Source organism: Camelus dromedarius, chromosome 29, assembly GCF_036321535.1.
Source record: "Camelus dromedarius isolate mCamDro1 chromosome 29, mCamDro1.pat, whole genome shotgun sequence".
Taxonomy (NCBI): domain Eukaryota; kingdom Metazoa; phylum Chordata; class Mammalia; order Artiodactyla; family Camelidae; genus Camelus; species Camelus dromedarius.
In genome coordinates, this window is record NC_087464.1 from 13,761,786 (window position 1) to 13,779,529 (window position 17,744).

General features: G+C 44.1%; 1 protein-coding gene across 1 annotated transcript in view; it reads left to right on the plus strand.

Moving 5' to 3' along the window:
• Positions 1-17,744, plus strand: part of AGBL1 (AGBL carboxypeptidase 1) — a 599,934-nt gene that overhangs the window by 148,368 nt on the left and 433,822 nt on the right. The window contains exon 17 of the mRNA XM_064480565.1: positions 3,476-3,629. Coding sequence (XP_064336635.1) covers positions 3,476-3,629 — 154 coding nt within the window. The remainder of the gene's footprint in view (positions 1-3,475; positions 3,630-17,744) is intronic.

The following is a 17,744-nucleotide window of genomic DNA, read 5'->3' on the forward strand; positions in this document are numbered from 1 at the left end:
GCTGAAGTTCGCCTTCAAGTTATTATTGTCAATAAAGATGAGGTGATATGTTTTCTGAGCTCTTGCATAACTGAGCATCTTTGAGCAAAACTCATGAGGAAAAACTTGGCTGGTTATAGGTTTACTGATTATAATCCTTTGTATTTTTAAACTCTAAGCAGTACTGCATTTCCTCTGACATCTAGTGTTGCAGAAGGGAGTATGACCCAAGAATGCCTTTTTGCATATGTGTATGTGTACCTATGTAGGTTTACCTACACACACACACACACACTCTCTCTCTCTCTCTCTCTCTAACTTTAATTGTACTGTGCAACCCCCATTCTGCTCAACAAGGAGCAGTAGTGTTGAGTTTAGATGGACAATCAAACACATAAGATGACGCTTTACCCAGAACCACATGAACTCATCCTTGGTAAAGGATACAGAGCAAGCATCCTAGAATGGCTTTGTGAAGGTCTCTGGACTCCTAGGCACAGCCTCCTTGGTCCTGATCACTCTTCACTGAGGAAGTATGTGGTCATGAGGGATGAAGCTGAGCTCAGCCTGGAAAAGCTTTCATCAGCCCTGGGGTTTCTTCAGCCTTCACGCTTGGCTAGTTAGGGAGGGCCTTTGTGTTTGTGGATGTACAATTAGTTAGTCTCCTTGTCTCTGCAAGGGTATGAGACTCGCTCCCAATCTCCAGCGCAGGTGCATCACACGTATGCCTGGTAATCACCTGACAAACAATCAGAAGAATGAATACTAACATTTGGCCAGACACATGGGCCTTAGCTGAATTCTCATCTCAAATCTGAGACAGCCATCCTCCTTAGAGTTCCTTTTCTTAGTGTTGTTTCAAATGCTGGCTCCCAGAAATATCACCAGAACAACCTGTTTCTAGGACAGACCTGAGTTTATTGCTTACTTTGGTAAGACAGACAGACTAATGCCTACCTGCCTCCCTCCAAAGGTGTCTGTATTCTAACCCCTGGAACCTGTGAAGATGTTGTTTTATATGGCACAAGGGACTTTGCAGATGTGAAGTTAAGGCTCTTGAGATGAGGCGATAATGCTGGATTATCAGACTGGGTCCAGTGTCATCACAAGGATCCTTAACCATGAATGAATGAGACAGAACAGTCAGGGTCTGAGAGGGAGATTTGACCATGGAAGCCAAGGTGGAATGATGTAACTGCTGGCTCTGAATGTGGAGGAAGGCGCCATGGGACAAGGAATGCAGGTGACCTCCAGGAGCTGGAAAAGGCAAGGAAATGACTTACCCTCTAGAGCCTCTAGAAGGAGCACTGTCCTGCCAACACCTTGATTTTTGCACAATAAAAACCATTTTGGAATTTTGACCTCTGGAGCTGTACTACATTAAATTTGGGTTGTCTTCATCCACTACATTTATGGCAACTTGTGACAGAAATGATGGGAAACTAATATACTTGACAAGGGAGAACAGGACGGAGGCTCGATAGTCTCTCAAAGAGGGAAGGGCAAAACCAAGCTACTTATTAAGACTTTAAAGTTTTGTTTAAAGTCGGGTATTTTAATGTAGGGGCTCAATTAGCATTAGGTAAAGATCATGACATAATGGTTTTAGATTGGTGGACACTACAAGGCAAGAATCTTGAGGAGAAGTGTCCAAAAGGTCTTGGATCAAAGAGTCAGTTGATCCTTTCTATGAAAGAGTTGGTGAGATGTTCCTGAAAAATAATACATTTATGAAACATACATTTATTTGTAATTTCTATTTTCTTGGGCAAGAGTTTCCTAGAACAGTAAAGTTATGTGGATAGAGACAGGGAACAATAAAGTCATATTAATGTAGGCAGTGGGCTATGTGGAGGCAGATGGTTTGGGGTCTCAATTATAAAAAGGATATAATTCAGTCAAATTTTCAGATATCCCTGAGGCTGCAGGAAAGAATCATCTGGCAATCTCTTTTTTCCTTGGGACATTTTCCCTTTTTTTTTTTTTTCCCTCTAAGTCAAATGTTTCAATAGAATACAAGTAGATTTTAGTCTATGCCTACCCGGATGGTATGATTTTTACTTAGTTTAGGAAATTCTTTTTCGTATTTCCTCGTGTATTAGTTTTATATCGCTGCTGTAACAAATTATCACAAATTTGGTAGCTTAAACAGTAAGAAAAAAATCTTACAGCTCTTTAGGTGAGAAGTTCAACACGGATAAAAGTCACTGGGCAAAGTCAAGGTGTGGGGGCTTTGTTTCTTCTGGAGGATCGTGGAGGAGAATCCGTTTTCTTGCCTTTCCAGCTCTTAGAGGACACCACATCCCTCAGCTTTTGACCCCTTTCCTCCACCTTCCAAGCCGGCAGTGGTAGGCTGAGTCCTTTGCATCTGGGCTGGTTCTCTGCAGCTGGGCTAAGTTCGGTGCTTTTCAGCACTTGTGATTAGATTGGTCCCAACTGGAAAATGCAGGATACTCTCCCATCTCAGATAGACTTTCATCCTAAACATGTCTGCAAGGTCCCTTTTGCCACGTAAGGTAACACATTGTCGGGGTCTGAAGATTAGGGCATGAGCATCCTGAGGGGAGTTGTTACCCTGCCTGCCACCTCTATAGTAAGTCCTTTCCACGTGTAAACCCTTCCTCTACCTTTTGAGGGCACTACTCCCTTTTACATAAAATGTATTATACATACTTTAAAATATTTTCATAGGATTTGTGTTTGTTTCATTTGTCTAGTAGGCTTGTTATTTGTCCAAAAACAAGGTGGGCAGCGTTTCCTTGGCCTTCTCTGTGCCTATCTGTGTTAATACCTGTTTGATCTTCAGTTGGAAGCATGCTTTTTGTGCACTGATGTTCTTGTGTTGGAGAAGGCCAGTATCGCTCTCACTGGGTCAGTGAACATACCTTTGGAGGTCTTAAAGATTGTTGACCAAGAGCCCTGGTGTCCATGGTGGCCCCATTTTTGTCTCTCTCTGTGTTTTAAATGAGTGTGTAAATGGGAAGTTAGGGCAGGAAAAATTATTTGCTACTAGTCAATTGTTCCCTGCACTTAGCATTCTCCTGGGGTTAATTGCTTTCTATTTCCCTTCAACATGCTCACAGCTCTCCTCACGTTGCTTGATTCTCAAGTGCTCTGCACTGCTGGAGCTCTGTCTCAGGTTCCTGAGTGCCCTGCGTGTGCCCCATCGTCATGATAACTGCATTCTTTACATGTCACTGTCGGGGGAAGAATGTCATACGCCCCGACCCTCTTGCATTCAGTGCAGCATGAAAATGGACATTCTGTTGTGCAGACACGTGCAGGGACGAGGCCTCCTGTTCTGCCTCACTGACCTTCTCCCCGGCAGTAGGAGTAACCCCCCCTTTTCATCACAATGCCCAGTGTCAGGCAGATTAAGTTAACAAAAATACTTCTAAACTGTAAGGAGCTCGATGAATGTAAGCTTTGTTGCTGCTTTCTACAATTGTTATTGTCAAAAATATTAACATGCACGTCTATTTCATCTCCTCTCCAGACTCACCTGGACATGCTGGAAAAAAGCGTGAACCCCAGGCAGGTCTACTTCCGGCAGGAAGTTCTCTGCCAGACGCTCGGAGGAAATTCATGTCCATTGGTGACCATCACCGCCATGCCCGAGTCCAACAGTGCTGAGCATCTGGAGCGGTTCCGTGAGTAAAACAAGGACCTTATTCTTTGAAGATTGGGTGATGGGGGCTTGGTCCTCAGTCTTGGAAGCACTCTGTCCTTTGAGGTCAGATGCTCTATAAAGGGTTGGGGACTGGTCTACCTTTAGAGAAATATACCCCCAACTCTTCTGGATGGGATGTCAAGGGTAAAGGTTAATGTTGCTTTGATATCAAAGGGAGGAAAAATAAATCACAAACTGTCAGAGAGATGAAATGACTTGTCGGAATTGAGAGCAGCTTACAAGGAGCAGTTACTTCTCCTAAAACAGAACCAGGACTGGAAAATGAATCACCTTTTCCAACCTCTAATCCAGGGACTTTTCCCCCCATGCTCACTGCCGTTAAACTCCCGCCTCTGTCAAGTTTGGAAAGGAAGGAAGTTGAGTCCTGGAGCCCTGGCTGAAGGGTTCCCTTGATGACCTGAATATAACTTGGATTCGAAGAGCTGATGGTGTGGAGGAGGCTCTAGCCAAGAACTGTAAAACCAAACCAAAACATACAGGCACCCACACATAGACACGCACAGACACAGACACAGACACAGGTTCATGCATGCTCATTTAATGGTGGAGCCCTGAGCACCACTGTGGTTTACTGGTAACCAACCAGCTTTTAAAGTTGGCTCCTGACATAGACTGAGACCTGAGATAAGGCAGGAAAAAACAAATGGGATGGGGAATGCTTTTCAATACGGAAAAGTTGGGAAGATGAAAGAAAAGACCGGGGAGTTAAAGATCCAGCTAATTTATCCCCCAATCATGCAGCCTTACCTGATGAAGTGCTAACTGCATTCAGGTGAATCTTTGGCGGGTCAGAGACGGAATTTCTCACACCCCATCAGCATCTGACAGTGGAGGCTTAACAGTCTGGCTAATCAACAAGCCATTATCCCATCTGAATTAATAAGGCCTTAAAACACTTTGATGAATAATAAGGGATTTTCCAAAAATTCTCTTATGTGGTTTATGCATCTGAGAGCAATTTCTGTAACAGTCAGAGTCCTTCCCTTGCAGATGAGCACTTCTGGGAAGTTAGAGACAGTAATCCTTCCAGTGCAAACTTCATCCAACAATTAATTACTTACTTAGGAAAGTGGATCTACACATGTCTGTATTTTGCAGGTTCCGTTTGTAAGTAGCAGCTGCGCAGTGCCCAGTGTCTGATGATCACATGCAGCTGCCTGTGCTTTTGCATTTTTATTTATGCCAACAATGGTGCTCTTGGTGATATTCTAACCACAGAGATCATTCTTACTTTAAGGAGAGGACTTAAAACACAGAAAGGCCCTTGAGTAATTTGGCACTCTGAAATAGTTCAGTTAAAAAGAAAAAGAGAGAGCGCAAAGATCTCTTAGCACACCTTCATAGCAATCAAAGGAGGCCGGTTTCTGCTTGCGCTCTAAGAGTAGTAATAATACACACGTACTCTCATGTGTCACTACAGTGTCTCCCTTAAACCTGTGCTAGTACGTCAGCTGTTGTCCGTGTCAGCGGCATCCTGGGCACACGTGGAGAGGGCCCAGAGAGCGGTGAGCTGAATGCTGTCCGTTTTCCTTTTGGCGTAATAGACTTGCAAGTGACCATCACTGAGCTGGATCCCGAGGGGAAAGGACTCATGGGCGCTGTCTTCACAGGTGTGCCAGCCATACAGCTGCACAGGCCCCATGCTTGGAAGGGCCTTCAACTTTGTTTAATGCTCTTCTAGCACCATCTTGAAAGTCTTAAAAAAGTTTTGAATGAGGGGCTTTGCCTTTTCATTTTGCAAGGGTCCCTAGCATTGTGTAGTCAGTTCTGGGACTAATCTAAGGTCATGTGGCTAAAAAGTGACCAAGGCTAGTGCCCTTCCCATGTTACCGTCCTCTTCTTCCAAGGATGCAAGTAGCTTTGCGAGTCCACTGAAGGTCTTACACGTATGTGTTATGTAGTTGATTGGTATCTTTCATCGTGGGGCTGAATTCAGGACCCTCTATTTTTACAGAGGAGGTAAGTGGAACTTAGTGAGATTAAACACCATGGTCAGGGGTGGTGCCTGTTTCCGATTTTCTTATTCTGATTCCAGGGTCCATATGCACAACAAATGTACTGATACAGTCACCAGAACAGGTGCTGAGCATCACCATTCAGGCTCCACTTTGTGAGCCAGAACTTCCCCTCCTCTATGTCCTCACCTTATCAGAAGCTAGCTTAGTTGTTAAAGCCCCTCATACCGAAATGTTCCAAGTCCATTTGTTACCCTCTTCCTGCTCATAACAAATTTTCTTTTCTTTTCCTTACCCAGTGGGAGCATCTTCATGGTGGGCGTTTCAGACACCACGGCAGGAAGTGATACAGGGAAAATGGGGCATGGGAGGACGGCTGTGTCCCAGGCCCCAGATGAGTCCCTGGGACGCACTCCGCCAAGGGAGGGTCCTTGGATTCACACAGGAAAGAATTCAAGAGCGAGCCATGGTTGACTAAAAGTAGATTTATTCAGAGAGAGGCACACTGCATAGGCAGATCGTAGGCGGTCTCCGAAGGCCAGAGAGAGCAACCGCGAGGTGCAGGCTGTTAGTTTTTATGGGCTCAGTAACTTCTCATGCTAACAAGTGGGAGGGTTATTCCAGCTACTCTGGGGGAGGGGCAGGGATTCCCAGGAATTGGGCCACCGCCCACTTTTTGACCTTTTATGGTCAGCCTTGGAACTGTCATGGCACCTGTGGGAGTGCCATTTGCCATGCCACGTATCACAATGAGTGTATAGTGAGCCTCCAGGTCTACTGGAAGTCAGGTCTTCTGCCATCTTGGTGCCCATGGCTGTGTCATTCTTTTAATGGCTGTGCCCTGCCTCCTCCCCTCCTGTGTCAGAAGGAGAGAGGGAGAGAAGATTCAGACCCTCCTTCCAGGCCCTTCAGACCCCAGCACGGGGCTGAGATTGCATGGCCTGGGCCTCAGTGCTGGGAACTTAAGTCCTGAGTAAGCTGCAGATTCCAACATTAGCTCAGCAGGTTGCAATGTATACACGAACACAAGCCAGTGCCAGTGAGAAGAAAAAGCGCGATATGAACACTATCCACCCCCCAGCATGCAAGTAACCATGGCCGTAAACCAGAAATAAAACCATGTGGCTTTCCTTGAACCACAAACAGCGCTTCACTGTTGTAGGACAAGAACACAGCAAGTGAGCTGGCAGCTCAAGACTCTCCTGCCTCCAGGCTTCCCTCCAGGGGATCCTCAGTTGTCTTACCTGCTTCCTCCTCCTGGGGACTAGGCCTTCAGGCTGCCGCTGTATTTAGCTGTGATCTGGCTAGTTTCCCGTTCAGTGGCGGCCACTCACCCCTCAGGAGGAGGTATTTGTGCACTGAAAGCCTTTCTTTCCACTGTGCAGGATTATCACTTCAGTCTTATTTTAGCAACCCAAGAAATAAGAGCATGGCTATGGGGCTGAGGGAGAAAGTCCCCACTGGAGACTGGTTCCCTGGTGGTCTGGCCTGAAGTCCTGGACCTGGAGATTATTGAGAACAATTTATTGATTACTTTTAGTCCTTCCTAGGGTCTGGGCTCCAGAGAGTCTCCTGGAAGCCTTAATTTGGTTTGATTTATTTTTCAAAAGCATTTTTATAAAAAGCTATTTTCCTGGAAATATTAACTGTATTTTCTTGATAAATATATTTTTAATTCAATAATAGCCAGATTTGCCTGGTGTATGCTTTATTGCTCTCTGGAGAACCAAGGATGAGTGCCTTCTCACAATGGTCCCAAGAAAGAAGATTCACTTTACACCTTGAGATTTGAGCCCTCAGAGCCAAGATGTTGGCAGATCTCCGAGAGCAGAGTCACTCTCTGCCCTTTTCAGTGGGACAGTGAACACAGGGAAGTTCTCTGAGACATTGTCATTGAAGTCTTCATAGTAGAGACAGGCTTGAAGAGAAACACATAATAAAAAGGGAACCATTACAAAAGGATAAATGACTCAATTGGAGCATCAGAGACTCTTCATGGATGAGGCATCGGAGAATTAGTAAGTCCAGGCACTCAACTGATAGGATTCCAGGGGTCACGGGAGCCCTGGAGGTTTGGGGTTTGCTGAGTGGAGAGTGAATGAGGAAAGAATAGAATCCAAGAGGATGGGATAAAGGCCTCAACAGGTCATCCAATCAGCAGATCTGGGGAGCAGGTTCCTGTAGGCAAGATCAATCCAGGACATTGATTCTAGAGCTTTCTGAGACTACGCTCCCCTGGTTAAAGGTGTTCTGGCAGAGCTGCACTCGGCCTAGTTAGAGTCTTTCATGCACTGTATGTTAGTAGGTACTCTGGTTGGTAGACCCTTTGAATATGCGACACCTAAGTAAAGAGCTGAGAAGTCATATTTTCTTTAGTTTGTGTACTCTTCAGGACTGGGGTGTGTGTGTGTGTGTGTGTGTGTGTGTGTCTGTCTGTCTGTCTGTCTGTCTGTGTGTATTTGGGGTTTGATCTGAGAGGAGGTAGTGCATTTAAGCAGAACTAGAGAGCAGTTGAGAGGGTAAAGTCTTGGGGGAGGCAGGGCATTGTTTCCTCAAATCCTAGTGGATGAGAAAGCCAGAGAGGAGAGGAGTTCTGTTGCCAGTGGATGCAACTGCAACCGGTGTTCCAGGTTCTTGTCCCAGAAAGAATTCAGAGACAAGACGTAGTGGTTAAAAAAGTAAAGTGAGGATTTATTAAAGGATGGATAGTACACTCTCAGGGGAGAGAGGGCAGGCTCAGGTGAGTGGCTGCCCTGTGTTTCTTTGGCAAGTTAGTTACACGGGGTGTAAAAATGAATAGGCGGAATATTCACTGGGGAGGGAAGAGCTTGGGGTCGTATTCCCTGATTATCATCCCAACTCCACCTTCCCAAAGGGAGGAGGGATTTTTGTCCTTATTTAGTCTGGATCGGAAGTGTCATGGCGCCTGTGCATGGTGGGTACTTCTGATCTGCAAGGCTAATTTTATTAAAAATGAGGGCATAATGAGCAAAAGGTTACATTCAGACACTGGAGATTCCTGCATTTTCTCACCTTTCTCTGTCGGTCTTCAGGCCACTCATCACCCCAAAGGGTGTGACCACTTATCAGCCCAAAAGTTTCTGCCTTTCTTTCTCTGCCCTGGGGCCCCTGGTGCTTATGTGATGTGTGGTTTCCTGCATTTGGCCTGTGCCCCTCTTTTCTTCCCAGTTCCTGCCATTTGGTCTGCGTCCCCCTTTCTCTGCTCATATTTAGCTCCCTGCCTTTTCTGACACTTCTGCCTTTTCCAAGGCTCAGCCATCCCCCAACCCATGTCTCCTTTCTGCTTCTGGCAGAGGCACTGCCTTGGCTGTCGTGGGCTTTCCTGTACTTGTCGTTAACGCCATTTTGCAGATGGCCAAGTGAAGCCTCATGGAAAGCAAAGAACCAGCCTGAGGCCCCACCCATAGGAAGTGGTGCTCAGGGAGGAGACCCCACATCTCTGTCCCGGAGTTCCAGAACATCCCCCTTCTCAGGGTCTGCCCTCACCGGGAAATTCCCCAGAAATGCACACAAACCAAACGCTCTGCTTATTAAAGACCATCCTCATTTTGTTAACTTTTCCGTTATCTCCACATTCCCCCCTCATATTTTCATGACCATTTCAGTCCAGGGAGAGTTGAGTTCCTTTTTGGGTTTGGGGACCTACGTCTCTTCATTTTCCCCAGGAACTTTCTTGCTGATTTTTGTTTTTCCCCTTTGGACATCTAGAGATCCAGACCCTAGAACGGTGTGGTCTTGACCATCCTCAAGACCTACCTGAGAGGGGGGACGAATTTGTGGGGATTTTCTGAGGGAAAATGTCATTCTCTTCTCAGAAACTCTCATTCTCCCAGCGCCTGGTTGCTGACTGACTCACCGACGACTGGTGAGAAGCCAGGAAACAGCAAAGGTGGATGGGAGAGGGCGGATCTGCTATTTTTGCCCTCGGAGACACCTTCTCCCTGCATTTATTATAAGCTAAAAGAGCAGAGTGTAACCTTTGTGTGTCTCTGGCGGTGAGGTAATCTCGCTCGGCTGCCACCGCCTCCTCTGGTTAACACGCTGTTCTTTCCAGGGGGCCTGAGGGGGGAGAAGCCAGAGGCTGCATTTGCCTTTGCTGAAGAGTGCCTTTCCCTAGTTCTTTTCCTTAAGAGTCTTCTTACAAAAGCAATGTTCTGTTCAGCCTGCCATTATGCTAAAAGCTTTTCCTTGGAAGACAATAGCTATTCTCAGAAAAAAAGATTTACTCAGGGTCCCGAGGGTGTAATGAGCTACCACGCGGCACCTGCCTGGGCTCGGGAGTTGTCACTTGTAAGTGGTTTTAAATGAGCACGGAGTGGAAAAATACACAGCTACAGAATTCCCCTTTTGGCTTCTTTGCAAATCATTTTCCATCCTCTCTGGCCTTTGTCTCTTTCCAAGACACCTGATCAGGTAGGAAGAGCAGAGCTTTCCAGCGGGGAGAGCGGGAAGCGACAATGCTGGTCCAAGGAAAACAGAAACTCTGGTGAAGTAGAACCTCTCACTCCTGGAAATTTCTGGGGTTTTTTGCACCCCCCCAGAGGCATGTGGGGCCAAGTATTACTAAGGGATCACTGAATTTTAGAGCTTAAACATCCATAGAAACTGTGGGTTTAGGTTTCCCAGTTGCTGGTGAGGGATTGAAGCTCAGAAGTGTGGACAAGCTGTCTTGGTCACCTGGCAGGTCGATGCAGAGGGGGCTTGAGACCTCAGACCCCTCGTCTCCTGGTGAAATTCAGTGCTTTTCTTTTTTTGTAAAGCACTGCTTCTGACAAATATTAGAACTAAAAAAAAAAAATGAACTACAAGAGTATAAAGAGACTTCTCTCTATGGAAGTTTTTAATAAAAAGAGTTAGGATTAAACTAAATTGTACCCTCTTCCTGTTTTAGGATTTCCATCTCTTCAGGCAACCAGGGCTTGGAGCCACGGTAGATATTAGGAATATATTATGTAATTTTTAAGAAAATTTTAAAATATTTTAGTTGAAGTACAATCAGTTACAATGTGTCAATTTCTGGTGTCCAGCACCATGTCCCAGCCATGCGTATACATGCATATATTCGTTTTCATATTCTTTTTCATTAAAGGTTATTACAAGATACTGAAAGTAATCTTTGTCATTGAGGCACTCATAATCCACATTGTGTGTGTGTGTGTATGTGTGTGAAAGTCATGTGAACAGGTCATTATGATACAGCAAGTTATACCAGAACAATTAGACCAGAACAAAGCTCAGTGGAAGCACAGAAAACAGAGCATTTATCTTCATGGTGGAATCAAAGAGGGACTGGAACCCTCAAGGGGAAGCTGTCTAAATCTCATGTGCACAACGGCCCCTATATTGACACAGCTTTGCTTTCCAAGAAACCTCAGGTGGGAATCTAAAAATTATTTGAAGAACTGTTTGAATCTTTCTTGAGAAGACATGAAAGGGGGGTTACATAAAACACATCCAAGCCACCGTAAATTTGTTTTTCCTCGTCTTTCTTACTGTTATCAATCGGCACACACAAATAGTGGTTCCCAATAATCCCACCATTTCTCAGTACAAACCCTCACACTGGATGACATTGAGTCTGATAGAATATCCCCTTTCTGTTTCCCGTTTCAGTCTGGTCACTCCAAGAAGAGGAAGGCTAAGAATTTTTCCTCCTTCCAAGGCTGGTTGGGGGGAATGGGAAAAATGGTAAAGCCTTATGGTTGAGTAGTTTTGCTGATACCTGATCACATATTTTACTCTTACACAGTTTTTATGTAATATATTATTTTGTCCTTATAGTTCCCTTGTGAGTTGAGGAAGAAAATAAGTATTAATGCCCATTTTTATGATAATAAAGCTGAGATTCAGTGCCAGTGCCATTGGATCTGTGTCCTGAAGTCAGACTGCTACATGCAGAGACATGGAGGAGTGTCTCTCTATGCAGGAAAATAGCATTTGCAGAGACAAGGAACCCTGGGAATGATGCTGTGAGCATCTCAGGGAGCCAGGACGATATGATGGTGGACTGATGATGGAGTCAGGCAATAAGGAGGGAAAAGTTAGTTGGGCTGAGTGGTAAAGAACCTTATTTTTCATGTTAGTTTCTCCTGAAGGTAATGGTGAGCCAATAGGATGTTATGAAAAGCTGAGAAATGACAAGATCAGATTCATTTTGGGGGAAGATTTTGTGGCAGTGAAGTGGGAGAAGTCCAGAGTAAGGATAGCAGGGGAGACATGTTGCCCAGCCTGGAGGAGTTCTTGAGCATTTGGACCCTAGGTTCAGACTCAGTGGGGTTCTGATCTTGGCTCTGCCATTTATCAGCTTTGTGACCTTGGAAAAGATGCTTCAACTCTCCGTGACTAGGTTCCCCCATTTATAAACTGCAGGTAACAATAGTACTGCCTTCATGGGTCAATCTGAAGATGGTAAAGGGCTTAGAACGGTGCGTGACACATAACGAGCATTCAAGAAGTAACAACAGTTGTCATCATTCACCTGCATGATGAGGTTCCCAAGGAAGATAAGTCTATGGAAATGGGGGGGAAGGGTCTAAATTTGGGGACACGTCTAAGTTAGAAGTGAAAGGTCTTATATATGGGATCTTAAACAAAAGAGACACAAATGAACTTATCTACAAAACAGAAACAGGCTCACAGACATAGAGAACAAATTTATGGTTACCAAGGGGTAAAGGTCGGTGAGAAAGGATAAATTGGGAGTTTGAAATTTGCACCTCTTGGGGAGTATTGGAAATGTTAGCTGTCTTGATTGTGGTTGTGGTTTCATGGGTATATACACCTATCACAATTCATCAAATTGTACATCTGAAATATGTGTAGTTTATAAGAATCATACCATAACAAAATGTTAAAAAATAAATTTCCAAAAAAAAAAAATTTAAAAAAAAGAAGTGCGAGATCTTGGTGATTGATTCGGAGTAGGGATAAAGGAGAAGGAGTTGAAATAGTTTTACTTTGGGTGATGGGTGTGCAGTTTAGGGCCAACAAAGGAGGAAATGAGAGAGTAAGACTGTTGTGGATGGATATTGAGTTCAGTCTTGGAAAATGTTCATTTCCAGAGGCCTGCAAATTATATAAGAACTCAGGCTACACATAATTATAAAGCCAATATGCTATAAAATATAATCTATTTCAGAGGGAAATAAAACAAATTTTGCATTACCTGAGTAATTTTCTCAATTAGCAAGGATACTAAAAGTTGACTATATGTGGTTACTGTAGCAGAAACATGTAATATATTTCAGCAGAATCAATCCCAGAACTCTCCTGTCCTATAAATATGTTCATGAGCTATAGCAATTTATATCTTTTAAAGTAATTAACTGTTTACAGAGTGTTTACATATGATTAATTGTTCCACACAACAGCTCTGAGAGGTAAAGAAAAAAAGAATTACATTTATGACCTCCCTCTTTAGATGGTAAAATTGAGGCCCTAAGAAAGTCCTATGATTAGTAAGAGTTAGAGCTCAGATTTATCCCCAAACTCTCTGAATCTTAAGCTTCATAACCACCACCCCCACTCTACGACTTCTCTCAGCTGTGCAATAATGAGAGAAATCCTTTATTTTCAAGATACTACCCCCATCAGTGAAAATATTTGTTTATATTACAAGTAACATATGCTAGGCTTCTCCAATGCGTGAATGCATATGTGGTCATGTTAACATGAGTAAACCTTGTGATTTTAGTAAAATCTAAATTCTGGTCCCTCTGCAGGACCCTGGATGCCCTTCTCGCCTGTATCTTACCCTTCTATCAGTGAGGGATCCACATGAATCTTTCTAGTCCTTGACCACAGCAAGTTAACTACCTCCCCTGGCCTCTGCATCTGCTGTTCCCTTGAGTGGAACACTTTTTCTCCAAAGCTTGGCGTGGTCGATTTCTTATCCTAGCTCAGGTTGAGGACGCCTTCCCGGTCACCATATGTAAGTTCCTCTGCTCAGAACCTCATTATCACGTGACCTTGTTCTGTTTCCTTCATATCCCCTATTACTGAGCACCATGAGAGCAGTATTTTTTCACTCTTGCCTCTCTAAGAACCCTTCCTGCACAAAACCAGTGCACACTCAGTATTTATTGAACAAATGAGATCCTCGCATCTGTTCTTGCTCCTTCCCACAATGCAGGACCTTTAACTTCTCTTGAAAAGTTGTTTCTTTCCTAGGTATTTCTTGGGGTAATCACGGGTAGCCTCAGATGTTCTCATAAAAGTGGCCACTGGCCACACTCACCCCTATGGACCACTCCTTTCTTTCCTGACCTTTGGGCTTCTCTTGGTGGTTGTCTGCTGCCCTTGCAGCGACTAAAAGGACTCTTGCCACTGCCACGGCTGCATTTTCAGAGTTGCTGGATTCCACGTAAATATGAGGGGACTAGCACTCCCCAGAACTCGGTACCACACCTCAGTGATGCTTGATGCTAGTCTCCCTGAGTTTCCCATGAAAACAACTCCTTCTTCACAGGTGGGGCAGGGACCAGATGGCAACCAATGTCTCCATCGTCCAGACGTTTTTCTCTCTCAGGGTCCCTGCACCTAAGACATAAAAGCCTAACCCAGACTCCTCATTTGTCTTTAAGCCCCAAATGCAAAGCCTTCCCTGACTCTCAACATGTGCTGTCAAGAGTGGGTCACCATCAGTGTGCCAGTTCCAAAAGTAATCAAACTCAGACCGCCAGGCTGTGCTAACCAGATGATACTCGGATTCATTTATTTCAAAGAAGCCTCACAATATGACCATGAAGTTTGTTTTTAAAATTCCCTATTGTTTTTGTATAACAGGACAATAGAATTTGTTGTTTATGGATACTAACGTGTATAGAAAAAGTATCAAATCATGCTTAAAAAAAAAAAAAAGATAGTACCAGGTTCAAAATAGTGATTTCATCTGAAGATGGAGGAGCAGAAAGGGAAAGGGAAATGTCTTAAATCTACTGGAGGATTTGTATTTCTTAAAGGAAAAGAATTCTAAGGAAAATATGACAAAAAGTTAACAACGTCACCTGCCTCTATAGAAGCCACTTCTTCCTCTCGTCGTCTACCGAAGGAGCAAAGTTTGTGTGTTTCTCCTTTGGGACTTCTTATCAATCTTTGGAATTTAGTTCACTTGGCTGCTTTGGGACGTTAACCTCTGATTGGTTCAAGAAAAGTTATGATGGATAGATTATTCAGCTTTTTTTGTTTTTCTTTGATTAGGATGAGGGCAACATTCCCCAGTGGCTTTTTACATGGGTTCCTTTGAGAAGGCTGTTAAAAGTCTTAAAAGTATGTGGTCTCTTATTCTTCTGTTAATGGGAGTTCTCACTCCTTGAGCTCTCCATTAACATCCCTTTCTCGATTGACTTTTTAGTTTCAATTATTAGATTTTTCACTTCCGGAAATTTACTTGGTTCTTTTCACGTCAGCATTTTGCTTTTAGAGTCTCATTCCTTGCTCATCTCTTCAATTTCTTCTGCCTCCCACTCACGAGGCCTTGTTTCCTGGTGTGTTCTGTAAATTTTGACACGAAGTCACTGTTTTTACTTAGGATTATATCTCTGGGAGATCCTTGAGGTCCGAACTGAGGCTGCTTTATTTAAGAAAGCATTTGTATTTACTTCGGCTAGCCACCTGAGGATGCTAGCAAATTGGGATGACTATATTACCTGCCTTAAATTTGGGGGACCCCATATGGATTGTGAATTCACATGTATGGAAAAATTGGCTTATAGTTAAACACTCCTGGGGAGAAATTGAAATAAAAAGTTGTTCTTGCTTTCCCTTTCTGTGAATTGAGAATGAAGACCTTTGGGGGGTCTCAGCTTTATGCAAAAATCTCCTATTGAATGCCCCACCGCGGGTGAGCCCCATGCTTCACTTCCCTGGGTCTCCTGCAGCCTTCAAGGCAGAAGCTCAGGGTCTCCCAGGCTTGGTAGAAACCCTCAGGTGGAAAGCGTGCTTTGATGCTTGCTAACCTTCCAGATTTCTTGGGTCTCACTTTGTTTTCGGCATCTGCAGATTTCTTCTTTTCCAGATGGGCTCAACAGTGCATTGAAAATGATTTTCGAAAACATAGTTTATTTTAGCACTTGGTCGTTTCATTTGGGGGATTGTTTGGAATACTTAGTCTGTTATTCTGCTGGAAATGGAGGTTTTCACTCCCTGATCTTTCCACTTTTCATGCTACTTCTTTCCATTAGAAAGGGGAATGGAAGTCTATTTTTTGTTTACTCTAATGGATAATATGAATTTGAAAGTCTGTTTGTGAATCTGAAATTGTATCTCGGCTCTGCTATATTTAGAATTGACACTAGTCTGGCTGAAAGAATACTCTTTCTTTTCTGATTCTTGGGACACCTTTTCCCCCCCTGGTAGCATAAAATAAGGATTTTAGGGAAGCGGCATTTTGAAAATTTTAAATTAAGAATCCAACTAAGGACCAGGTTTGCTCCAGGGCCTCCTGCTTATTTATTTATTTATTTTTTGATGTCATGAATATCAGCAGAAGAGAGATTTTCATTTGGTTTTATTTTATTCTTTGCCTTTAAAATGACTGATTCACCTAGAGGCACCTCCTCTTTCTGATTTCAGTCACCCATTTCCAACATCAACTTCCAAAAGTCAGGTTATTTAATCCATCCCAGCTGTTCTGCTCTGTGAAGTTTGCCTGGGGTGCCTCCAGCTGTGGGAGGAACTCCTCGTTCCCTTACAGCTGGTAGACAGTCCCTTCGTCCCCAAAGTGCAGTTTCTAAATTGCAGTTTATAGGGCAGGTAGACTTAGTGTAGTTGGGGCCAGGAATGATTCTCAGCATAGCCGATCCGTGTCCCCCAGGCTCTCAAAAACCCTGGATACAGTGATACAGTAGAACCTGGAGATGGATCCTAGCTGTTTTTTCAAAACTAGTGTTCATGGACCTACCGGGATCCTTCCTTCCACTCCGTTAGAGCGGAGTGAGGAGTGATGGTGACAGCACAGCTTTTCTCCCACCCCAAAACAAAACACACACAGTCACACTGCAAGCCTGACTTACAGAATGCCAAGACTGTGTTACAATACTCCTTTTCTTCTTCTTCTTGAAAGAAGGGATTGAATTATTGGAGGAAAACTGATGCGAATGATGGGGCATTATCCAACTTGTGATTTCCTACACCCATTCTCCCAAAAAAAGTTGGAAAAAGAGACGTAGTTTGGCCGTCTAGACAGGCTTTTGTAAACAAGAGCCTCCTGAGGCCACAGCTGGGCGATCACTCCACTGATTCCAGTTGCAAGAGAGATTCAGGAACACAGACTCCGGCTGAGTCACTGGGCATATTAACTACCTGAAATGCGGTAATTGAAATGCATGTCCAGAGCCACCTTGGTAATGATCTCTTGATGGAGTTCTGCCCTCAAGCTGGTATGTATGGTGCTGCCTTTCCCCAGCAACAGATGAATGCGTTAAGAGCTCGCGTGACGCAACTCTGAAGCAGCTGGTGATGCCTTGGTGTTCTATGGGCATCTCCCTGTAGCTGATTTTCTGTGGCTCATTGAATATTGAGTCCAGGTAGCAGGTATGGGTTTTGACGTCCCAGAATTTTATAGGGCAGGGGCATCCTCAACGTGTACTGATGCGCATCTGGGTTGGAAGTGGCTGTTTGTGAAACTGACAGGATAAAACCCTAATTAGAAAGACCAGCAGGCTCCCTATAACCCCGGGATGTTTCGACAGAGCTGTCACTGTCTCCCCTCAGGCAGGATCACTGGGCTGAAACACTGAGCAAAAAGCATTTTGTTCAATATTCAACATAAAAAACTCCCATCATTAGCAACGTGACAAGTGAAAGGAGGACCTGCGTATCAAAAGACAAGGATTGGTGCATTGCAGTTGTGATGAGTGATTCTCAAAACTTGTAGCTGATGGGGAAGTAGCTTCCAGCTTCTGAAAGATGCTGTCGGAAACTTGTAGAGGAAAATGGGTATGCTCCTTGGGTCTTCAGCAGACTGAAGCTTAATTCGAGGGTTTGGAAACACTTCAGGCTGGGAAAGGGGTTGGTGGGGGTACTTGAATTTGAATCACAATTCATCTCAGTATGCTGTAGGGCCTTTTCATTTCTCTGAAGCTCTGTTTTTTTGTCTT